The sequence below is a fragment of the Leptodactylus fuscus genome, chromosome 6, assembly GCF_031893055.1.
Source record: "Leptodactylus fuscus isolate aLepFus1 chromosome 6, aLepFus1.hap2, whole genome shotgun sequence".
NCBI lineage: Eukaryota > Metazoa > Chordata > Amphibia > Anura > Leptodactylidae > Leptodactylus > Leptodactylus fuscus.
The window spans coordinates 143,231,469-143,257,566 of record NC_134270.1 but is presented as its reverse complement, the minus strand read 5'-3'; the positions used below and the strand labels follow the sequence as shown (position 1 = coordinate 143,257,566).

At 43.9% G+C, this 26,098-nt stretch overlaps 1 protein-coding gene and 1 long non-coding RNA gene across 2 annotated transcripts in view; both read left to right on the top strand.

The window, feature by feature from the left end:
* LOC142208764 (protein-glutamine gamma-glutamyltransferase E-like) overlaps window positions 1-11,964 on the top strand; it is a 39,873-nt gene extending 27,909 nt beyond the window's left edge. Inside the window, exons 8-13 of the mRNA XM_075277458.1 lie at window positions 764-867; window positions 1,366-1,608; window positions 6,071-6,436; window positions 6,916-7,073; window positions 8,481-8,614; window positions 9,466-11,964. Coding sequence (XP_075133559.1) covers window positions 764-867; window positions 1,366-1,608; window positions 6,071-6,436; window positions 6,916-7,073; window positions 8,481-8,614; window positions 9,466-9,718 — 1,258 coding nt within the window. The 3' untranslated portion in view covers window positions 9,719-11,964. The remainder of the gene's footprint in view (window positions 1-763; window positions 868-1,365; window positions 1,609-6,070; window positions 6,437-6,915; window positions 7,074-8,480; window positions 8,615-9,465) is intronic.
* Window positions 1-26,098, top strand: part of LOC142208787 (uncharacterized) — a 532,067-nt gene that overhangs the window by 151,251 nt on the left and 354,718 nt on the right. The gene's annotated exons all lie outside the window — the stretch shown is intronic.

The following is a 26,098-nucleotide window of genomic DNA, read 5'->3' as shown; positions in this document are numbered from 1 at the left end:
CTGCAATTCCCTGGAGCTAAGTCTATGCAGTGCACAGGGCTGCAGCTCCGCTCCTATTACTTGAATACATTCACTATATGTCCACTAGCAGCTGATATGTAATAGGAGCGGAGCCGCAGCCATGTCAACTACGTATAACCGGTGCTGCCTGTGCCACCCATCCACAAACAGTTTCTGGTATTGGGTTTGGGTGTGGGACCCCCACAAATCATGTGAAAAATGAAATTTGGGTCGGACAACCCCTTTAAGATGGGGTTTAACTTTGTATATTAAATGGGTTGTCTGCTACCTCCAGGTGCCAGTAGTTGCTAATAGACAGGTGGCGAATACAGCGCCACTCCTAGACAAGTAATTTGAACTCTGCAGTGGATCGAGAACCTGAACCACCACTATGTAGTGGATGGGGCTGCTGCACAGCTCCTATTACTTTTATAGAAGCAAGGCTGCATGTGCTGAATAGCTGATCTGTGTGGGGTCCAGGCTGCTGCACAGCTCGCATTACTTTTATAGGAGCAAGGCTGCATGTGCTGAATAGCTGATCTGTGCGGGTTCAGGTGTCAGATTCTGACAGATCAGATACTGATAACCTATCTTGTGGTTAAGTCACCAGTATAAATATTCCATTTGGGGAGGACAACTCTTTTAATTTTAATGTTAATCTAAGGACCTTCCTTGTGATATTTTCTAGGAATTTTTTTTTTTTTTTTTTTTTTTTTTTTTATATCTATGTATTCTATAATGTAGTGAATTTTGTAATTTGCAGGAATTTCCATGTTTGGAATGAGTGTTGGTTCTCTAGAAGTGAATTGGGTTCCCAGTACGGAGGATGGCAGGTGCTGGATTCCACCCCACAAGAACTAAGCGGAGGTACAGGATGGGCTCTATTACTCTCAATACTTCCTCACCGGGCCATTTTCCTTGGCTCATGACCAGACCCCCCTTTTGTTTTCCTTTGCGGTTTAGAGGGCTATAACACTTTTTTTTTCTTTTGGGTCACTCAAATATTTTTTTAAATTTTTAAGTAACTATAGGGCTATATTATTATTTTGCAAGTTTTTCTTTTTTTACCATCTGAATAAGAGGAGGAAAGCATTGCCTGTCATACAAGTGATCAGGTATTATATGTCAGTAAGTGCTCAGTTTCTCTGCAGTGCCTCCACAGGGAAAACAAAGCATTACACTTTTATATCAATGAATTGTCTATGTAATGTAAGACAGGTCCTCCAGAGCTCAGGCCAAGACGTAGAGATCTTGAAGACCTATTATTTCAGGATTCCTGAACTGAGTATATGAAAATAGGTTTTCTACTGTACACTCAATAGTCCCTTTAAGTTAAGGACTGATAACTCTGCTTCTCTTCTATAGGAGTTTACTGCTGTGGCCCAGCCTCCGTCCACGCCATTAAAGAAGGAGACATTGAACTTGACTACGACGGCCCCTTCATTTTCTCAGAGGTTAATGCCGACCGCATTACATGGGTCCAGTATGACAAGGATTTAAGGGAGAAGGTATACACCGACATAGAATCTGTGGGGAAAAATATCAGCACCAAAGCAGTGGGCAGTGATAAACGGGTAGATATAACGGACACCTATAAATATCCAGAAGGTATGTCTGGTGTAGGTCAGTCGTTACATTTATTTATGTCATATATAACACTATGAAAAAGTATTTGCATATTCATGTTCCTGTGCGTGTGATGGTTAACCCTTTAAGGGTGCAGGGTAGTTTGGGGCTATGGTTTGGCACCTTTTTTTGTATTTTCTGTCTCAACCTTTCAAATTATATAATTTCTTCATTTTTCAGTTGAGGGCTTATTTTTTTGCCCGGAGAGTTGTATTTTTAGCTGGCACCAACTGCAAACAATTTTTTTTTTTTTTTTTTTTTTTTTTTTTTTTGCTTTTATTAAAAAATTCTGAGGGTCTGAAAAAAACCATAATTGTAACATTAATTTTGAGTTTTGTTTATATGGTCATTGTTTTTTTATCATTCTCCATTATCTCCATTAAAAATGCAGTGGACAATTTTTTTCTTATTGTTATTTTATATTTTTTGGTTAAAACTTTTTAACCATTTTTTTTTATTATTATTATTTTACTGTCCCACCAGGGACTTGAAACAATTTGATCCCTTGTACTTGTACCATATATTGCATTATTTCTGTATTGCAGTACATGGTACATAGGTTCCCTATGTGATATACACTGCCTGGCCAAAAAAAAAGTCACGTTGTGCAACAAGGTAGCGTTCCACCCCTGATATAATTATGAACTGTTCATGACAGGAATTTGCATATATTCTTGAATATATATAATTGAGCTGTAGCCAGTCAAGTGCAGATCATAATTAAAGGTGTGAAGCGATGTCTACCAACAGAAGAGCTACCAGAGGAAGAGATGTTAGTACCTTCAAGAAGGGGAAAGTCATTGGATTGCATCAGGCCAAGAAATCGACCAAGGATATAGCCGAAGTAACTGGTATCGGACAGAGAACTGTTCAGCATATCATACAAGCATGGCGAGATGCTGGAGAACCCCCTCCAACCGTGGAAAGTGTGGGCGTAAGACTATACTCGAAACTCGAGGTCATAGGTCCCTAAAGCGACTGGTGAAGAATAACCGCTGGAAAACCACCTTTGAGCTCACATAGATGTTCAACTCGACGGAGCAACACATTTCAGAGCGAACAATGCGACGAGAACTCAAAGGAATGGGTCTCAACAGTTGTGTCGCCACACGAAAGCCATTGGTGACAGAGACCAACAGACGTCGGCGCCTGTCATTTGCAAGAGACCAAAAGAATTGGACCCTAGAGCAGTGGAGAAAGGTCATGTGGTCAGATGAATCACGTTTCACATTGTTCCAGAGTGATGGTCGTGTCCGGGTGCGACGAGAAGCACACGAAACACTGGAATGTGCTGGAAAGGAACCTGCACTGTCACTCACCACCCCCAACGAATCAGCGTAACCTGGGCTCCCTGATACTCGAGAATTGGATCAAAATCCCTGAGTCTACACTACAGAACATTATAGACTCCATGCCGAGACGAATGCATGCTGTTATTCGTGCTCATGGTGGCCCAACTAAGTATTAACACTCGCAACTTTTTTTTTTGGCCAGGCAGTGTAGGTAGAGGCTGCAGAAGGCTGATTGACCTCCTGGATGTTACGGCAAGCTCTTGGACCTTACAATCTTATCATGGGTGACTTGAATGGATGAAAGGGGGTTATCTCATCTTTTAACCACCCCAGATGCCATGATCACTATTAATCACACCATCTGGGGGTTATAATGCAGGAGTTGGAGCATTTTCCAACTCCAGAAGCTTGTCCTGGGCCCGAGCTGTATAATGCATCCAGGACCTGGAAGCCACATAGCAGACACAGCTCTTGTAGGAAAGGCCATAAATATCTGATCAGTGGGGAGCTGACAATCACACCTGTATGGAGCAACTGTTTGGGGTTGCTTCTGATACACTTACTATAGAGTGCACAGAGCTGGCAGTGGATAGCTCCATACACTGTATAGTGACCAGTCACTGCCACTGCGGCTCAGCTCTAATCGATGTCATACCATTCAATACAAGGCAGGGATAACCCAAGTGATAACCCAATTATGCCTCCTAATGGACATGTTGTGAATTTCAGCCAGTTATGGGTTTTGCTAACGTTACATTGTATTGCATTAGTCTCATTAAAAATTTCAGGGTTTAACCATATTAAAGATGGTCACATCTATAGATTGACATGCACATGATAATTCTATGTGAGCAGACGCTGCTCTGTGCCCACGAGGCACAAAAAGCTCTGATGTCACCAAAGGGGCCATTATACAGACTTATAGGCTCTTTATGCAGCAGTGTATGGTGCTTCCTTGAAGCACTGTGTTCTACCATAGAACAAAAACAAAGCAAAACATAATATACCGTAACATAGAAATAATATCTTTGTTTTGTTTTTTCTACAGTAAATGCAAATAGTATATATATATATATATATATATATATATATATATATATATATATATACAGTCCTATGAAAAAGTTTGGGCACCCCTATTAATCTTAATCATTTTTAGTTCTAAATATTTTGGTGTTTGCAGCAGCCATTTCAGTTTGATATATCTAATAACTGATGGACACAGTAATATTTCAGGATTGAAATGAGGTTTATTGTACTAACAGAAAATGTGCAATATGCATTAAACCAAAATTTGACCGGTGCAAAAGTATGGGCACCTCAACAGAAAAGTGACATTAATATTTAGTAGATCCTCCTTTTACAAAGATAACAGCCTCTAGTCGCTTCATGTAGCTTTTAATCAGTTCCTGGATCCTGGATGAAGGTATTTTGGACCATTCCTCTTTACAAAACAATTCAAGTTCAGTTCAGTGTGATGGTGGCCGAGCATGGACAGCCTGCTTCCAATCATCCCACAGATGATCAATGATATTCAGGTCTGGGGACTGGGATGGCCATTCCAGAACATTGTAATTGTTCCTCTGCATGAATGCCTGAGTCGATTTGGAGCGGTGTTTTGGATCATTGTCTTGCTGAAATATCCATCCCCGGCGTAACTTCAACTTCGTCACTGATTCTTGAACATTATTCTCAAGAATCTGCTGATACTGAGTGGAATCCATGCGACCCTCAACTTTAACAAGATTCCCGATGCCGGCATTGGCCACACAGCCCCAAAGCATGATGGAACCTCCACCAAATTTTACAGTGGGTAGCAAGTGTTTTTCTTGAATGCTGTTTTTTTGGACGCCATGCATAACGCCTTTTTGTATGACCAAACAACTCAATCTTTGTTTCATCAGTCCACAGGACCTTCATCCAAAATGAAGCTGGCTTGTCCAAATGTGCTTTTGCATACCTCAGGCAACTCTATTTGTGGCGTGCTTGCAGAAACGGCTTCTTTCTCATCACTCTCCCATACAGCTTCTCCTTGTGCAAAGTGCGCTGTATTGTTGACCGATGCACAGTGACACCATCTGCAGCAAGATGATGCTGCAGCTCTTTGGAGGTGGTCTGTGGATTGTCCTTGACTGTTCTCACCATTCTTCTTCTCTGCCTTTCTGATATTTTTCTTGGCCTGCCACTTCTGGGCTTAACAAGAACTGTCCCTGTGGTCTTCCATTTCCTTACTATGTTCCTCACAGTGGAAACTGACAGGTTAAATCTCTGAGACAACGTTTTGTATCCTTCCCCTGAACAACTATGTTGAACAATCTTTGTTTTCAGATCATTTGAGAGTTGTTTTGAGTAGCCCATGATGCCACTCTTCAGAGGAGATTCAAATAGGAGATCAACTTGCAATTGGCCACCTTAAATACCTTTTCTTATGATTGGATACATCTGGCTATGAAGTTCAAAGCTCACTGAGGTTACAAAACCAATTTTGTGCTTCAGTAAGTCAGTAAAAAGTAGTTAGGGGAATTCAAATCAATAAAATGATAAGGGTGCCCATACTTTTGCATCGGTCAAATTTTGGTTTAATGCATATTGCACATTTTCTGTTAGTACAATAAACCTCATTTCAATCCTGAAATATTACTGTGTCCATCAGTTATTAGATATATCAAACTAAAATGGCTGTTGCAAACACCAAAATATTTAGAACAAAAAATGATTAAGATTAATAGGGGTGCCCAAACTTTTGCATAGGACTGTATATATATATATATATATATATATATATATATATATATATATATTTAAAATTATTTAGATATATTTATTATATTTTATGTTCTGTTGCAAAACAAAACAAAAACAAAACAAAACAAAAACAAAATATATATATATATATATATATATATATATATATATATATATATATATATATATATTGAACAAATATTTTACGCTTCTGTCAGCGATCCTCTGGCAGATTTGATGGAAGAAATAGCGCCATCAAAACGATGGAACCCACAGCAGAACCCTAAGGACCCTGTGGTTAATCCGACGGTCATGTGACGGATTTAGCAGTGCGTTGCAACTTCAGTTGTGGAAATAAATGGAAGCCACGATGACATATAATGTTAATGAGTCACTTTGTCTTTCAGAGTCTGAAAAAGAGAGGTCTGTTTACTTGAAAGCTCGTAAAAAGTTACTAGATATGGGCATCATTGACAAGAACAGTCCCAAGAAGCGAAGCATTGTAAAGAAACGTCGCAAGAAGAGAACTGGCGAATCTGGTTCTGATGACCTAGATGAGAATGAGGAAGAATTCGATATTCATGGCAGATTTGAGCTGAATTCATCCTCAGAGCTTGGAACAGACATAAAACTGACTCTACATTTAGAGAATGTCAGCACAACTAGTCACTCCGTTAACGTGAAGTTCAGCGCCTCCACCATTGAATACACTGGCAGACCAAGTACTGAAGTGTATTCTGATACCACCACCCTTACTGTGCCAGCCAAGAAAGGTAACCCATCCTCTATTTGTATTTTTCTTTTATTATCCCTGGTTATCCAATGGCCTTTACTTGTGGTCAAGCTTTTTAGTAGTAATATCCAGCGTTGTGCAATGGTGTTGCAACCATTTCTAAACAGTTTTTCGTAACCGGATATCTGTAAGCCTTAGACTATTGACTCAACAGGGGAATGGTACCATGGCACCACTAAGGCCACATCCCTTTTGAACATTTTCTTGGCCCCTTTTTTTGTGATGTCATCAGGAAATGTGCTGGCCACGCCCATTTTTTTGAACTTGACCTGCACATAAAGTGCCCAGGTCACATATGAAATGACTACAAGAACATTCTGTTGGCCAGGGAGGTTTGCCATCTCTTCCAGTAGTCTGGTCACCTCTTTGTTCTGGGACACTTAGCGAGGATGACACCTAGGAAGGCCAAATCCATCTGCATATAACCCCTAAATCACACTATATACTTGTTCATTACAGAGAAAAATCATTCTTTAAGCATACCGGCCGAAGATTACGAACACGATTTGACAAAACACAACCTTATGGAAGTGGTGGCAATATGTGAAATGAAAAACAAAAAGAAAATGCTTGTCCGTAAAGTCATCCCTATTGTGAGGCCTTCTCTGGACATACAGGTAAAACAAAGAACCCGAAATACAGGATATAATACTAAAAGAAGTTATGATGGGAAATTTTGTGGGGTGCTATGACTGAAATAGCAAAAAAGCGTTCATATAAGAGTTGAAAAACCTGGCAGTTTTCTTAAAGAAACAGTGACATTCTTGTCTGCTGGGCCCAAATTATTAATTAAATAGGCTTGAAGGTGGTGGTCCGGTGCCTCCCCGCACAGTCTGGTCTTGCAGCTCTGATGTCGGGGAAGTACCCGCCGCGTGTAACCACTGAGGCCATTCAGCAGTAGGGAACCGGGACATCACAGCCAGCAAGAAATTCCAGAGCAAGATAGCAGCCGAACTGCTGGACCAGACCCCACTGGGAGGACACCGGAGCACCAGGGACAGGTAAGTACGTGGATTTTTTTTGTTTTCACCACTCCTGACCTATTTTAAAAATAATTTATTTGCCCAGACAGCCTCTTTAAAGAGCAGTTCAACCCGAAACAAATCTTGGATCTGAGCCACCCAAACCAAGTGTGTCCAGTTAAACTTATGTACATGCTGTTGTAGGGGCTGTTACTCTCAGGGGGGGGGTTCACACGGAGTTACGTGCCGCGTGATGTGGCACGTAGACGCCGCGTGAGCTTTTGCGGGCCGTTCACGCTCCCATTGATTTCAATGGGAGAGTGGATCGTATACACGGGGCTATTTTGCGGCCGTGATTTTGCGGCATTTTGCGGCATCACGCGGCACGTAACTCCGTGTGAACCCTCCCTTCATACTGCACATAGGGTGTCTTGTGTCAAAGGGCCTGAATGTCCACTTGCCTGAAGTAAGGATGAATAAACTAGTTACAAATTTTCCAAAAGTTTCAGTTTTGACCAAGCCTGAGATTTCGGGGTTCATCATCAATCATTATTATACTCTGGGATCTAAAGAGAAAAATGGTGCAGAAAAATTAAACACAGTTCATATTCACCTTTTGGGGTCTCTGCCACAGTGTCCACGTCTTCAGTCCTGAGTGTTGTCGTTGTTTTCTGGCCTCCTCTGTGACATCAGTGGTCCTGGGTCACCACTGTTGACCGATGTTTAAAGTGATCCTACAGTATAATAGCACTTTTGGTTTGGACCGCATAAGTTTTGTCTGCACTGGAACGTGCAGGCGTACCCCGCGGTACTTAAATTAGACCAATACAAAGTCTCGGGCAGATGTGGATCAAGGCAAAATACCCTGATAACTTCAATGCTTCCCCATGCTAGACACTGCAAAAATTTTTTATATTTCCATGTATATTTTCTGCTGGTTGATGTGTCAAATTGGCTCCATTGAAGCAACCTTGTGACCCCTATAGGCAGAGTAAGGTACTGTGTAAATATTAATTGGCAAACATTACAAATAATCACTTTAATATAACTTGTAATTCCCAGATCCACACCTCTGCCTTTGTAAATCGCGCATTGGAAGTGGAAATTACATACACCAATCCTTTATCTACTCCGCTGACGGATGGGCTCTTAGCCTTAGTTGGAAGCGGCTTGGTCAAGAAAACAACTAAGCGAAAGTAAGTAATTCTTGGAAGTTCATCTAAAAAAAAATGAAAATTTGGGTATAAATAGATGTATCTACAGTTCTCTGTTACCCCTCATATCATAAGCCTAAGAACCTGAGATATACTGTACACGGTGTTGGTTAACAGTAGAGATGAGCAAAAAAGTTCAGATCGAACAGGATTCAACCCCAGATTTTGTTGCGATTTTTTAAGCCATAGTTAGGAGTAGCTTTAACAGGAATGGAGAATATATAGGACTCTCCAAGATGTTTCCATTTTGTTAAATTCACTCCTGACTGGCTCCAAAAAACGCAGCAAGATCTGCAACAAAAAATGCTGTGTTTCCGCGACATGGGACCTTAACTAAAGAGTTTGTGTGGGTTCACACTGCCGCCGCTGTCCTCCCCGGGGCTACTTGTAGGACTTTGCGTCCATGCAAAAAAAACGGTTTCCAGGCAAAGAGGCCACATGCGGACACTGGTGGTCACTAGAGATGAGCGAACACTGTTCGGATCAGCCGTTCTGAACAGCACGCTCCCATAGAAATGAATGGAAGCACCTGGCACGGCGACCGGCCGCCAGCAAAGTGTACGTTTCAGGTGCTTCCATTCATTTCTATGGGATCGTGCTGTTCGTAACGGCTGATCCGAACAGTGTTCGCTCATCTCTAGTGGTCACCTTTAAAAATCCATTCAAATTAATGGGTTTTAAAGCTGCCGTCCCCTGTCCAGTTTCCCCGGGGTTTACGATGGAAACCCCAGGGTGGACAGCAGCGGTAGTGTGAACCCAGCCTTAGCAAACATAGGAGTTTTAGGCTAAGTGCCATGCTGGTACAAATATTAACCATTTATTGCTTATTACAGGATACCAAAGTTGGAACCCAGAGAAACGAGGACCGTGGTGGCGGAAATTACACCATATCAAAGTGGGAGCAAGCAGCTGACCGTGGGCTTCACTTCCAAGCACTTTGCAGCTATTAAAGGGTTTCACAGAATTGATGTGTTAGAAGAGAGTGAAGCCCCTGAGGAAGACGTGGTGATAGAGGAAGATGAAGACGTGATGATAGTGGAAGACGAATTTGAAGAGGATGAAGTCGATGAGGATGCTATGGAATAGAATGGACCAGTTGTCAGTAACTGAACCATGTACAGATATAGTAGTCGGCGTGTAATGATGTTATCGATTTGAGTTTGTCATTTATCTTGTTACTACATTATCACATCTTAATAAGTTATGTGTGGATTTGCAGTATCCCAGAGTGCTACTGCTTTAAGGGTTTGTCTATTGTGATTCTGGGTTGTGTTGGTACGTCCTGTCTTTTATGTTTTATGTCACTTGTACATACATTGTTTTGCAGCTGCCCTGTTGTTTTTTCCCCCGGTGTTTAAACCTTTGCCTTGGTTTAGCGCAGGCCATTTGGTAGGGTTGTAGGAAACCTAGGTCTTCAGGGTGTCCGTTGGGCCTCAGTTCAGTTGAATCTAGAGTTTGGTTCAGTTCAGAGACAGTGCAGAGTATCCATGCAGCCAGCACCTGGACTGGATCCCAATGGCTACCCATACAGTCTCTAGGAGGATAATTATTAGCCCCAGGCTCATCTGGAGACAGCCCTGAGAAGGGAGTACTGCTGTCTGGACATTTTACATTTTGTGCCAGAAGGAGCAGGAGAAGTCCCTGATAGGAGGAACGTGTTCGGTCCTAATCTGAAGATAACCAGGTCTATGTCAGGACTCCCTGTAACACCACTATCCCTAGCATCTTTATCTGGGAGTGGCACAAGAGGAGGAGTAGTTTGCCATAGAGGCTGTAACATCCCTGGGCACCCTCCTATAACCAAGCCTGGGGGATTGGATACTGTGTTACTACTACCCTTATTTGGTAGCTGCCATTTGTACCTGTTCCAGTTGCTGAATAAAGCTGTTACTCTGTTTAACTGGCCTCCTGAATCATGCCTGCCATAACATCAGGGCTCTTCTGAACACTATCACACTGGCTCAGAGTGGAAAGGTCCCCTCTCCAATTGGAAGTGCCCCGGGGAAACTACTACTACCACCACCCTCCAGTAGTGCTGCAGGACCCTCCTTGACTGTGTCCAGCCCTGCAGTGTGATTGGAGTTTATGCTGGAATGTGCTTGGCTTAGCAAGTGGCACAGCATCCCCCACTATAACTCCCATCCTATGGTCTCCTCCATCTGGGTTGCGGCAATTCTTTTTCTCAAGGGTCAGTCTCTCCATATTTTGGGTGAACAGGTGAGTTCCCCTTGGGGTAATTACAGCCATGTTTTTGAGCCTTTCTTTGGTGCTGAACTTTTGGGAAACTCCCCCAGTTACCCCAGTGCGAACTAGTGGATACTGTCCCAGTTCACCCTGATGTATCCTGTCCCCTTGCTTCAGAATTGGACACTCACGCACTTGTGCCCTGTAGTTCTTATTGTGTCATGTTGAGGCCCTGAGATTGGACACTCGCCCACTTGAGCCTCAGGTTTCCATCTGTGACGTCATCACCCCTTTTTTGCTGAGAAGGACACTAACAGACTTGTGCCTCAAGGGCTGGATTTTTGACCCTTTCCACCTTTTCCCTTCTGTTGAGCTGGTCATCCAACAGATCCTTGTCTTGAGCTGTATATATTATTTGTATATGCCTAACCATTGTTTCTTCCCGTGTACAAGACGTCCTGTGTACAAGACGTCCTGTCCGCTGTGGTTCCTTTCCTATGTATCTTGAGCTGTATATATTATTTGTATATGCCTAACCATTGTTTCTTCCCGTGTACAAGACGTCCTGTCCGCTGTGGTTCCTTTCCTGGCCTGGGTTATGACTTGCCGAGGGCAGCTCAGGTTAAAATAGGAGGGTATTGCAGCATCCCAGAATGCTACTGCTTTGTCATAAGGTGAATTAAGAAACATGTGTCTGTTTATTTCTTAATTTAATGTCTATAAATACAACGACAGGATGCTATGAAATACTGGTGTTTTTTTGTGAGGCAACCTGTTGTTAAAAAATTATATGCTGGGAAAAGAGGAATATACTTGTTATTTTCCACTATGCAAAAATGACAAATAACCACAATCTTGTACATCATATATTGCTTGTCTATGTCAGGACTCCCTGTAACACCACTATCCCCAGCATTGTTATCTGGGAGTGGCACAAGAGGAGGAATAGTTTGCAATACAGTGTGTAACATCCCTGGGCAACCTCTTATAACCAAGGCTTAGGGATTGGACACTGTGTTACTACTACCCCCATTTGGTAGCTGCTGTTTTTACCTGTTCCAGTTGCTGAATAAAGCTGTTACTCTATTCAACTGCAACCACTGGCCTCCTGAGTTGTGCCCGCCATATCATCAGGGCCCTTCCGAACACCATCATGCCAGGTTAGAAAAGAGAGTTTCCCTCTCCAACTGGAAGTGCCCCGGGGGAAACTACTACTACCATCACCATCCGGTAGTGCAGCAGGGCCCTCATCAACAGTGTCAGGCCCAGGAGCAGGGCTGGAGTGTTTGGTTGAGTGTGCTTGGCCTATCAGGTGGCACATCATCCACCACTACAACTCCCATCCTCCAGTCTCTGCCATCTGGGTTGCAGCAGTTTTCTTTAGTCCTGAAAGTAAACCTACTACTTTATCTTATCTCAAAGAGTTAAAGGGGGTTCCCTGGAAAACTGTAATCTGCTGCCTGGTCTTTCCTTTAACTAGAGCGTTTAGAGCTCTGCTCACACAACAGCAGACATCGCACAACAGCAGACAACAGCAGACATTGCATAGCAGCATACCTCACACAGCAGCAGACATCGCACAGTAGCAGACAGCAGACAACAGCAGACATCACACAGTAGTAACTTACCCCTATCGCCGCCGCGTAGAGGCATTTTAACATGTTCGATACCAGCAAAACGAAGACAATCAGCATTACCATTATGCATTTCATGTATATGCCCAATAAGGCGAGGTGAACCCTTCTTTGTCATAATGGATTTATAATGCTCACGGAATCGAACATATAGGGGACGTATTGTCTTGCCGATATAGAAGTAACCACAGGGACAAAAAATTACATAAACCACAAACTGTGTTTTACAATTTAAAAACTGTGTTACTCTATGTCTAACCTTTCCTAATGTCAGGATGTTACTTCTCTTATTAAATCGACAAAAATTACATCTACCACAACAAAAGTTGCCTTTAGGGGAAGATGATTTTAACCAGTTATTACTTCTACTGGAAAACCTACTAGAGACCAAAGTATCCTTTATGGTGCGACTACACCTAAAACTGACAAGAGGTTTATTTTTTGCTCTCTGAGAGAGTACTGGGTCCGACTCAATGATGCTCCAGTTCTTAAAGATAGCCGTTTTAATTTGATTGGCCATCGGGCCGTATTTAAAGGTAAAGTTAAACCTTTCATTATTACTTTCATGTTTATCACGACTACCTGATAGAAGTCTTGCTCTATCTATCGATTTTACCTTCTCATAGGCTCTATTGATGTTACTAATCGGGTAACCTCTCTGTAACAATCGCTGTTTCAGTTGATCCGCTTGTTCCTCAAATACTGCAACCTCACTATTAATCCTTTTTAATCTAATAAATTGACCATACGGAATTGAATCCTTTACTGCATGGGGATGAAAACTATCATAATGCAAAAACGCATTGGTGGCAGTAGGTTTCCGAAAGACCTCTGTAGTCAATCCCACATCGGTCTTTTTTATCAAAACATCAAGGAATTCCAAAGAGTCCTCTTTGATTTTAGCAGTGAACTTCATATTTGAATTATTACGGTTCAGATACTCAACAAAACTGTAGAAATCTTCATCAGATCCTAACCACAATATAAAGATGTCATCAACATAACGTAAATGAAGGGAAATGCGATTAGAAAACTTGTTATCTGACGAAAAAACATATCTATCTTCAAAGTCAGCAAGGAAAATATTTGCATAGGTACATGCTAAAGGCGTTCCCATCGCTGTTCCATCAATTTGGTGGTACCAGCGATCATTGAATACGAAAGCATTATTGCCCAAAACCAATTCAACTCCCCTTGTAATAAAATGAATTAGACTTTCTTCTTTCTTAGCATGTCTTAGCAAATTTTCTATCGCCTTAACCCCTCTTTCTTGTGGAATTCGTGTGTACAGACTTTCTACATCAATAGATGCTAATTTCATCTCCTTTCCAAAGAGAGCATTATTTATTCGATTAAGAAAATCATTCGTATCTTTTAGGTATGCAGGTATTTTCGGAAGTAACGGCTGTAACAGCCAATCAAGATACTGAGACAAAGGCTCCGTTGCGGAGCCAATTCCCTACACAATTGGTCTACCGGGTGGAGTCGACAAACTTTTGTGTACTTTGGGAAGAAAGTACCAACATGGTTTTGTCGGTTCACTCACAAAAAGCCTTTCTGCTGTTTTTCTGGAAATAACGGTATTCTCTACATTTTGTCTGAGAAAGCCTCTAATCTTGTTATTAATGGATATAATAGGGTTCTTTTCCAATAACCTATAAGTTCTCTGATCCGATAGTTGTCTCTTGGCTTCACTAATGTAATAAGTTTGACTCATAACCACGGCGTTGCCGCCTTTGTCGGCTTTTTTTTATCACTAAGTGCCGTTGTTTTCTTAGCCAAGCTAGGGCATTTTTCTCTTTACGTGTAAGGTTATCCTTTTCCTTCTTATAGATTAAAGCCTTAACGTTCCTTTAACACTTGGTGGTAAAAAAGATCCACCGCACCACCTGGTGTTGTAGGAGGATTAAAAGATGACCTTACACCTCCCTTAAATGTTTCATAAGTTTGATCACTGAGATAGGTATCCTCAGAAGGCTCATCCAGAAGATCTAGATAAGCCTTCTTTTCCTGCTCAGTAAGAGGATTATTTACAAAGAAGCCGAGAGGGCCTATATTACAAGGTGCTTCACCTACCAGTGGTGCTTTTTCAACAACCTGTTGGCTATTAAAGTGTTTAAAGAGGTTAAGTTTTCTAGCACTTTTAAAGAGGTCAATCTCAAATTCTACTTCATCAAAAGGGTCAACTAAGCCAAAACCCAAACCCTTAGACAAAAGAGATATACAAGCATCGTCCAGTGGTGTCTTGGTGAGGTTAATCACCAATTGTTCCTTCTCCATATTCAATTCCTCCATGAAACTTGCTTCCTCTTGGTTCCGGTTCTTATTTCCTCTCCTTCGTCCTCTTCGGATCGACTTTGGCCTAAAGGGACCGTTGGTTCCGAGCGTTTCTTTACTGGTGGATTTTCCCTATTATTAGAGTCCGATTGCTGATCATCAGACGTATCGGTATCCGAAGTCCAATACTCCTTTACTTTTAGTTTTTTGCTATTTGAATTCTTTGTTCTAAAGTTCTTATAAGATCCACCAGTCCTATTCTTTCTCCTATTCTGTTGTTGTTGCTTAGTCTTATCATTCCAGTCAAAAATTTTTCCTTGGTCAAAGTCGTTCTGATCTCTGATATATTTATCACGTTTACGTTCCTTTATTTCGGCCTGAACGGTGATGATCTTTTTTTCTAAACGCTTCGTTGTTAATGCAAGTTGTTCATCGCTCAGTCTAGTTCTGAGCTCTGTTTTGGCTTTACACAATTCAGCAGCTACTGATTCATACCCCTCCTCATTCCTTTTGAGTACCGGACGTAAAACTTTCTGGGAATGCTCTAAATGCAGTTGTCTCCAATCGTTCATAAAATTGATGTCATTCTGAAAAATCGACGGTTCTTTGTATATTCTAAGTCCATGTGGTACTCTTCCACTGGCATCATAGGACTTTAAAGAGTTAACTGTCCAAAAAAGGCGAGTTTCACGTTCCGCCAGGCTCTGAATCCTTTGATCAAGTGTCTTGATACTTAAGATTTGAAGCTCATCTTTCTGGTTGCATAAATGAAAAAATGCCAATGCATCCTCCCTCCCATTCCGAATGACAGATTCGTCTAAGGGCCCCTTCACACGGCGGATACGCTCACTGCTTTGGAGCGTGTAAACGTTCCGTAGCAGCGGCGTGTAAAGCAGTTCCCATTGTTTTCTATGGGAGCCGGCAGACGCGCGCTCCCCATAGAAATGAATGGAAAAAGCAGCCCATTCATTTCTATGGCGAGCGCGCGTCTGCCGGCTCCCATAGAAAACGATGGGAACTGCTTTAGACGCTGCTGCTACGGAACGTTTACACGCTCCAAAGCAGTGAGCGTATCCGCCGTGTGAAGGGGCCCTAATGCCTCCATAATTATGGATATAGTAACCGATCTTGGATAATTAAACCAGTAAACCAAGAAGGATATTCTTACTTCTTTTTAAGAGTCCTGAATCATTCCTTTTTGAAGAAAAACTCCTTCTAGAAGTAGCTCATATTGGGAATGAAAAGGCGTGCTCAGTCATAGATAAACAATAAACTTCAAGAATCACACAAGAAAAAAAGAGATAGACGGCACAGCCCGTTCCAAAAGTGTAAACGTAGTAGCAGCCTACTTGAAATAATCCTATAGATCGGAACCACTGACAAAAGAAGGTGGTGCTCACAACCCCCGGAACAACAGCATGAAGTATGGAAAAAATAAAGAAAAATGTGGGTGGGCACTCACCAATCAGTAGACGGCATTTTCTTCTTTATATAAAAATGAATACTTTATTGAAATATAAAAAACAAGTCCTCAGGGAGGGAGAAATAGCATTTTTGGCAGAAAAAAGGCAACAGCCATTTCGCGTTAAACCAAACGCTTTTTCAAGCCCAGTATGCAGTACCATATGTTTCACTTCACATGTCTTAAATACAGAACACAAGTCGCATTCAATTGGAAACATTATGTTCAATCACAAAAAGAACCAATCAATGGAGTAATTCCCACTGGCACAGGTCGGACCTGAAAGAGAACTACTTCATCTCCAAAGCCACACCCGACGAACTTAAACAGCCAATCAGTGTCGCGCCGACAGCTACCTCGTACCTGCAGTGTTGTCCTTTAACCACGCCTAATCAGCAAGGGGAACCAATCAGCACAACGACGGTCGGGTCTCCTTATTTGCAATGTTGAGCATGAATATACTTTAACACATTTTTATATAAAGAAGAAAATGCCGTCTACTGATTGGTGTGTGCCCACCCACATTTTTCTTTATTTTTTCCATACTTCATGCTGTTGTTTCGGGGGTTGTGAGCACCACCTTCTTTTGTCAGTGGTTCCGATCTATAGGATTATTTCAAGTAGGCTGCTACTACGTTTACACTTTTGGAACGGACTGTGCCGTCTATCTCTTTTTTTCTTGTGTGATTCTTGAAGTTGGTTGGGACATATGCCCATAAGGAAAGTGACCCCACATCCTGTCAGCTACAAGGCGAAGCACCTACCAGGGCCACTTTCTTTATAGAGCCACCAGTTGCGGGGGCCCCCTCAGTCACCCTGTTTGGAGTGGGACAGTCCCACATTTTTGGGGTGCTGTCCCGCTGTGTCTGTGGAGTGGTGTGGCCCAGGACCTAGGGCCTTAGCCTGACAGCAGCGTCCTTGTCAGTCTGTGAGGATGCTCCCTCTGGTGGCATTGTGTTGCAGTGGTGATGGTTGCAGTGCAATGCTACACACATTGGAGTAGGAACCCATATACAGAACTTGCTGCCAAGTGGCAAGTGGGCTTATACACCTTGATCACAATGTATAGTGAGAACCTCATGTTCATTATTGTAGTATAGCTCAATGTATAATACTGGGCTGTGCACTCTGTCTTTTTTTCTAAACTGTTGGTGTAAGTGTGCATGTACAGGTATGTACTAAATATGAGAGATTTGCTAAATACATAGGCAGGCCAAGGATGATTTTTAGCCTCAGCCAAGATAACGTCATTTACAAAATGTGTGCTATAGCAAAATCAGACTTGATATATAATATTATACGTCACATAATGGATGTAACATGAGCTCCAGTGTAAGGTATCCTAATGGTTATCTTAGGTATGGGAGGAATGTACTATGTGCTATGGGGAAGCACGATCCTTGTCTGCCAATTCATTACTGTCACTCATAAATGGGATTAGTAAATTCATTCCTCACAGCGGTGTCAGGTCTGGTATTTTTTAATAACCTGCTATTAGAATTTCATCTATATCATTATGAAGGTGAAAATATTAACCTCATATGCTGGATGACTAATGGCTATGAGTGAGGTATGAGGAAAATAATCTTATCTTATCCACTTATGTAATGGAGTCGGGCACTAGTGCAAAATCTGCCTATTGTTTACATACTGTGTGCTCCAAATGTGATGCGGAAATCACCGTACATGTAGATTTATATCTACATTCAACCCTGGGTCAGGACAATATTGCACCTCGCCACCTAATGCCATAAGATTCATTGAAATAGCATAGTTGCCAGCACTTGACAATTTTTCCTAGCAACATGCAGGGTCTGGAGTAGGCCTCATCTCCAGGTTTGGGTCCTGGGCTCATTACTGTGCCATAAAAGCCTACAGAACCTGCACTTCAGGGCAGATCCAGGGAAAGAGAGGAGGTGTTTGGTCTGTCCTGTAACCCTGAGTCCGGTGAAACTTTATTGTGCTTATTGGTTTGTTCATGTAGCTGTTACGCTGGGTTCACACTTGCGCCCGGAGTCCGTTCTGAGCTTTCAGTCTTCTGAATGCAGAAGAACGGTCCAGCCGTATGCGCCGGTGAGCGTTTTATGCTCTCCGTCGTGAAACCGTTTTTTTTAAAACAGACAAAGAGTACTGCATGTCCAACTCTATGTCCAGTTTAAAAAAAAATGGTTTTGCGGCGGAGAGCATAAAACGCTCACCAGCGCACACGGCCGGACATCTTTCATACCCATTCAAATGAATGGGTTTGAAAGAGTCCTGCAGGTTTACGTCTCCTGCTCTGTCTTGTGCAGGAAACGGAAACCTGCATGAACGGAGACCAGGCACAGATGTGAATGAGCCTTTAGTAAGCCACATATAGTTAGTTTATTATTACTGTTCAGTTAAGAGCTCGGACGAGCAGGATTTTGTTTCTTATTGTTTTGCCTGAAGTTAAGGCTGTATTTTATTTTGCTAATTTTGTGCCTGAAGTCAAGGTTATTTTAGTTTCCTTTTTTTTTTTTCTAAATAATCCTGTTTCCTGGATAGTTGTGTCCCTGTCTCTGATTGGTTGGGTCCGCACCACTGCTTCTACCGAGCTACCTTTCCTACAATACATAACCCCTTTACCAAATTAATGCATAATTTAATGGAGTACAAAATTTCAAACATATACTATAAGACCCCTATAATATATAGTCCCCAGAACAATTACAGATGTCATATTAATAACATAACCAGACCAGACCCCTGAATAAATACTGAGCCTCAAAATGGGAACAGACAACCCTAAATAAATAGATACGTAATAGCAACGTGCGGCTTCAGCCTAAGACCCCAAAAATAAGAACCAAAGTAGACTAGACTCCCTAAATACAGACCCTCTATACAAATGCAGACCCCAGACCAAACTCCTCTAAAACAGAAACTCTGAACCAGACCCAAATAAAGACCACAGATCAACCCCCCCCAAAATAACTACAGAACCAAGAGCCCATTAATAGTATAAGATCTCAGACTGCCACCAATAGTAAGGAATATATTATCACTTACCCCTTAACCGCCATATGAAATATATGGGAAGAATATGCAAATCTGTCTTCCATGATGTAATTAGGAAGTCAGGTGCCTCAGTGTTGCAAACCAATAGAGGGCGCTCACTGGAATGTGCAAGCCTGTCTTCCCTGATGTAATTAGGAAGACAGCATTTCAGTGAGATAACCCAATAAAGGTTTGCTCCCTTTAACATCATGCTCGACCTTCCAAGAGGCTTTTGTTTTGCAATGACGCTGGGATTATTACCAGGTATAGTCTCTCAACCGAGGACCAGCTTAGTCTTCTCTACACCGGGCTGAAGAGATGCAATAACATTGAAAAGGCCGTCCTCGGTTGAGAGACTATACCTGGTAATAATCCCCGCATCATTGCAAAACAAAGGCTTCTTGGAAGGACGGCATGATGTTAAAGGGAGCAGCCATTATTGGGCTACATCACTGAGATTCTGTCTTCCTAATTACATCATGGAAGACAGATTTGCATATTCTTCCCATGGTCCCTTGCAAAGTGGAGTGCTAAAGGCTTAATAAGTCTCCACACACCTATATGGTGGTCTCTCCCCAAGGAGTGACGATATCCCCCTAACCATAAGAAATATATGTGATGTAAGTTATGGTGTAAGTTGGTAAAGTGAGTATAATTATAGGAATCATTTGGAGACCCCTGTTTAAATATCCCGTGTTTGTCCCCGTGGTCCCTAAATAGTATTTCAGTATATAATAATGAGCAACACTCAGTCAGATACTGGAGAGAATGACTAACCCGCTCCATAGATCAATCCACACTACAGGGAACTCTGACACCTAGTGGTAGAGAATAGACTAACAAGGTCCTCTCCACCACAATATACACCTTAAGTATTACTTGCAAGTTTTCTAAAGTGATGATATGACCCCAACAGATATAGCCTTTATCTCAAGATTATCCAGTCTGGGATGACATGAAGAGACAGAAGGGTTGGATAAATCCTACATCCACAGAAGATCTTAGTTCTCCAAGATGGCAGGAACAACCTCCCTGCCTGCAGATACTTACTGATGGCTTGGTTAAAATTAGTTTTTCATTTTTATTTTTTTTTAAACGTAAATTTTTGTTGGACCAAATGAACCGGGCAAACATTTCAGAATAGATTTACACCATCTATTGGAAAATGCACTCAATGCAAAATCCCTACTGATCTGCCACAAGTCTAAGGTCTTGATCATTCCCAAATTGCTTCCACCCAAATGTACTACCTGGGAAATACATGGACCAAATAGACAGTTTCTGCAAGCAGTACTTTTCTCTTCACATGTTTCGTGTGGAAACCTAATAGAAACCACACAGAACCCATTATAACTAAAGATGAGCGAACACTATCCGGAACAACCATTCCGAATAGCACGCTCCCATAGAAATGAATGGACGTAGCCGGCACGTAGGGAGTTAAACGACCAGCCGCCAGCAAAGTCTGCGAGTCGCCGCTTGCATTAGTTTCTATGGGAGTGTGTGTGGTAACCAGGGGCAACGGGCAATGTAGTGTTATTACGTTTGGGCAGAGTGGGGTCCCGGTGTATCCCTGATTATCCACAACCCTTTCCACTCTTCCATTCACCCAGGTGCGATGTGCAGGGTAACAGTCGACCACACAGGGTTAAGGTGAACAGGTTAACTTTACTGAAGAAAGCGACAGTCTTACAGTGCTTTGCAGCAGCAGGTTCACAGTGCAATGTGACAAAGTCCAGTACAGGCACTGAAGAGTTAAGTGAGGCACCAATCACCAATCCTTATGTCCCTTAGCAGCAGTTGGGAGGACGGTTGCTATTAACAATGTGAAGGTGTTCAAAGACAGTAGGAGGGTAGATGATAGGACAGGCAAGCCCTTGTGGGAGACGACGATAACTGCGGCTTCATAACTTGGCTCGTTACGGATAAAGACCCACGTTTGGTGATGTCGGGGTGCATTGGAACGATGAAAGGCCACTAGCAAGGCAGGAGGGTCCTTGAAGTAGTTGCCCCTCCTGGCAAACAGTATGCACAATACTTTAGGGAGGTAGGAGACCTTGCAGAGTTTCCGCAGCTCGCGGGGCTCTGTCTGGAGAGGTAGAAGGTGCAGGAGTTGATTTCAGGGGTGCAGGCACTTCAGCCCAGCTGTACCGGCGGGCTATATCTTCCAGACCCGGAGTTCAGCTTGTCAGGGGTCTCGGCTGAGACCTGCAGTCTCACTGCAACTTCAGAGAAAACAAGTAGGCCTAGACCTCAGGCTTGAGGCCTACACAGGAGCTAAGAGCTACTGGCAAGGATGTCTGCCTTACCTAGACTCTAGGTCTAGACTGCCGACCTGAGAGGAAGGAAGCCCCTCCCAGGGAGAGGACTGGATGGGGATTGGTGCTCACAACTCACATGTTTAGCAGACACAGGAAACTTAAAGTGACAGTACATAACAATACATTTATAATGCAAAGTACATCAGAACCTATATAAAAGAGAGATACATCTGCCTAAATACTGACAGGGGTGCCACAGAGGTGCTGGGGAGCAGTGCCCAGGGGTAAGCTACTGGCCACAGGCGCAAAAGGGCCCTAACTCACTATCAGTGGCCGCTCTGGGTCACTGCACACCCCCGGGCTTTGACAAAAGCCGGCCTCGGCGCAGGGCTCGAGGGCGACTGGTGGAAAGTCTAGTCCCCAAACTAGAAGGCAGGGGTTCTGGGTCACCTCGACTCAGGATTTACTGCAACCATCAGGCCCCTTAGAGGTCCTGCAGGCTAGGCCTAAGAGAACCTGAGGAGGGAAGAAGTTAGGCACTCCAATATATGTAAACAGTTGTAATGCAAACAAGGTATACATCTTTAAATATCAAAAATATACCTATTGGCATAGATGTGTAAACAATAGAAAAATACATAAAAACATAAAAACCAAAGTGCCGATCCAAGGGGGCTCATAGTCTTTAGAGTCCGTGTAAAAGGGGGCAAGGTAAGTAGATGTATAACGTTCATGGCAGAGCCAGGCACACAGCTTAAACGTCGCATAACAGAGAAACAGTCCATAACAAGGGCAAGTCTTTGCAGGCTCAGATGCATTAGAGTCCATGCAGGAGATAAAGAATTTAATCCTTGTAGCGGGCAGGAAGCACACCTCTTGTGCTTCTCTCAGACCTCCTGAGAGCAATCTCCGCAGCAGGGGGAAGTCCGTGAGGTTCTGCAGCAGGCAGAAGTGGCTGTGTAGCCGGCAAGGTTGGTGCAGCCGGAGGCATGGCTGCAGGCTGTAGAGCAGATGGGTAGTACCCTGTCAGGAGAAAAGGGGTTTCCTGACACAGCTCACTGATGGGAATGATAGTTCTGAAGGCGGTAGAAGGAGGATGAGGAGGAGGTACCTCTGGAGCAGGAAGAGGGTACCTGATAGGAGCTTCACTCGGTGGCAGCACCGGTGCAATGTACAGTTCCTCCATGTGACAGGGCTTTAGCCTGTTTCGGTGAACGACTTGGGGAGCTCTTCCTTCTTTAAAGATTTCACATACATCAGGGTAAGGCACAGCTGTGAGGATATATGGTTCTGGTTCCCACAGAGGTTCTAGCTTGTGGCTACGGTGCTCCTTCTTCAGCCAGACCTTGTCTCCAATCTGGAGGGGAACAGCATGCACTCGCTGGTTGAAATCTTCCTCCTGACGTCGGCGAGCTTCTTCCATTCGGAGATTAACAATTTCTTGTGCCTCTGTTATTCTCCTCTGATGTTCCGTAACCCAGTCATCCCTTGGCAGGGGATTTGTAGAGTCGGGTATCTGTATCCCAAGAGCTCGGTCTTTTGGGAGTTGTCCTTGTCGCCCGAACATCAGGTAGAAGGGCGTGAAGCCAGTGGAACAGTGGACGGTGTTGTTATAGATTTCCACTAGCTCAGCAAGGAGATTAGGCCACTCTTGTTGTTTTGCCACTGAGGCTGTGCGCAGCATGTTGATGAACACCTGGTTAACCTTTTCGCACAGCCCATTGCCTTGGGGATGGTAGGCAGTTGTCCGTAACTTCTTGCACTCATGGTACTGGCATAACTCCTGGAACAGCTGGGATTCGAAGGCAGAACCACGATCTGTCAGGACTTTCTCCGGGCAGCCATAGTGCTTCACGTACTCATGGTAGAAGACAGCAGCTGTTGTGCGGGCGGTAAGGTCCTTGACAGGGACAACTGCGGTCCATTTGGAGAAGTGGTCCACCATTGTGAGAGCGTAGGAGTAGCCAGACCTAGTAGGGGCCAATTTTACATGGTCCAGGGCAACGAGTTCGTTAGGCCTTTGAGTCTGGATGGGGTGAAGTGGGGCACGCTGGTCTCTTCTTCCTGCCTTGGTCAAGTTGCAGGCGGTGCACTCCTGGCACCACTTCTCGATGTCGAATCTCATCCCAATCCAATAGAATCGGCGGCGGATTGTAGCTTCGGTCTTATAGACTCCGAAGTGACCAGACTGGTCATGGTAGGCGTCCAGCACCATGTTGGCGTCTCTCCTGGGGATAATAATTTGATGAAGTCGTTGTTTGGACACTGGATCTAGGGTGTTTCGGAGGATCAGCCCCTTTTGGAGGAAGAGACGCTTTCTTTGCCGCCACAAACGAAGGAGTTCGAGGTCTGGACAAGATTGACGTAGGCGGACAGGAGTTCTTCCGGTGAGCAGGTAGTCATGTATCTCACCTAGGCTGCGGCTCTCTTGCTGCAACAGCAGCCACTTGGAAGGTTCCTGTAGAGGATCAATTGAGTTAGATGGTGACGCTTCTGCTTCTACAGCAGCGGTAATGACGTTTTGCTGGGCGAATCTGTTATAGAAAGGCGGCATCTCAACTTCTTCCCATTCATCTGGGACAGCAGACTTTTCTCCATTTTGGAGTCGTGACAGGGCATCTGCGTTTGTGTTCGTCTTTCCGCTTCTATATTTTATAGTGAAGGAGTAGTTCGCCAGCCTAGAGGCCCATCTTTGTTCAAGTGCACCCAGCCGTGCGGTGTTCAGGTGCGCCAGGGGATTGTTGTCAGTGTAGACTACGAAGGACGATGCAGCAAGATAGTCCTTGAATTTTTCAGTGATAGCCCACACAAGAGCCAGGAGTTCGAGCTTGAAGGAGCTATAATTGTTACCGTTTTTCTCAGCTCCTCGGAGACTTCGACTGGCATAGCCGATCACCCTTTCACGGTTGTCTTGCACCTGAGACAGCACAGCACCAAGTCCTTGGAAACTAGCATCAGTATACAGCCGGAAGGGTTGACTGTAGTCCGGGTAAGCTAGGATAGCAGGCTGGGTGAGCAAGGCCTACAGCGCCTGGAAGGCGGTTTCTTGTCTCTGGGACCACTCTACTGGCAGCTTTCTGTTGTAACTTTCTTTTGGGCACCCCCGAAGCAGTTCTGTCAGAGGCTCAGCAATCTGTGCGAAGTGGGGGATGAAGCGGCGATAATAGCCAGCGAAACCCAGAAAACTTCTGACTTCTTTGACAGTAGAGGGTGTCTTCCAATCCGTGACAGCGGAGACCTTGTCCGGGTCAGGTGATACGTCTTCTGCGCTGACGATATGGCCTAGGTAATTGACACGAGGTTTCAGAAGGTGACACTTGGAGGGTTTGATCTTGAGACCGTGCTCTGTGAGCACCTGGAACACTTCAGCAAGGTGATGTAGATGGTCTTTGTAAGACTTGGAATAGATGATGACGTCATCCAAGTAGAGCAACACATGTTGGAAGTTCACATGCCCTAAGCATCTCTCCATCAGTCTCTGGAAGGTGGCTGGTGCGTTGCAAAGCCCGAATGGCATGCTATTGAACTCATACAGGCCCATGGGAGTAGTGAAGGCAGTCTTTTCGCGGTCCTCCGGAGCCATGGGGACCTGCCAGTAGCCACTTGTCAAGTCCAGAGTGGAAAAGTAAGCAGCAGAGCCCAGTGCAGTCAAGGATTCCTCTATACGTGGCAGAGGGTACGCATCTTTATGGGTCACAGCATTCAATTTTCTATAGTCCACACAAAATCGGATAGTCCCATCCTTCTTATGACTAGCACAAGAGGAGCGGCCCAGGGGCTCTGACTTTCTCGGATGACATTGGCCTCTTTCATTTCCCGCAACAGCTGCTTGACAGGTTGGTACATTGCAGGAGGAACAGGCCGGTGCCTCTCTTTGATGGGAGGATGATCGCCAGTGATGATGCGATGCTGAATTAAGGAGGTCTTCCCATAATCAGAGGGGTGTTTGCTGAAAGCGTGGTGATGACGTTTGGCCAGGTTGATGACACCGTTGATGTATTCTGGAGGTGTGTTAGCGTCTCCCACGTTAAGCTCCATCCACCAGGGTGAAGGGCTGGTCCTATCTGTGTAAGGTGTGGTGGTAGCAGCTCGTTGTTTTGCCGTAGCTGTGTCAGCAAGGATATCTGCAGGGCACAGCTGGTGCAATTGGCCGACCGGTGTGAATTTGTAAAGGCTCACAGGTGTGTCACTCATGTTGATGAGGCGTACTGGAATCTTACCGTTGGTGACAGTCACAAGACTGCGTGCAGCTTTAACCAGAGGTTGAGTCTCCAGCTGGATGGGTTCCAGAAGAGCCTGATAATCTTCGTTCTTTACACCGGGGCGTGCGTGGCACCAGACGATCGTCTCAGAGTTGGCAGACAGAGTCACAGGGTGAGTGTCCTGGATCCGGACACGGCAGATCTCTCCGTTGCGGTTAGCGAACCGTTGATGTGCCACCAGCACCTTGACATGGTGTTGTATGGCTTTCCTGTGGGAAGAAGAAGCAGTGGAGAGAGACATGTGCAAGGCACTGATTATTTCATCAAAACAGTTCTTAAGGACATTCATGCCTAGCACTAAGGCAGCGGAGCCCTCTTCTTCTACCCCTGTGACAATGACACCTTGTTGAGGGAGACGGCAGTCGCCA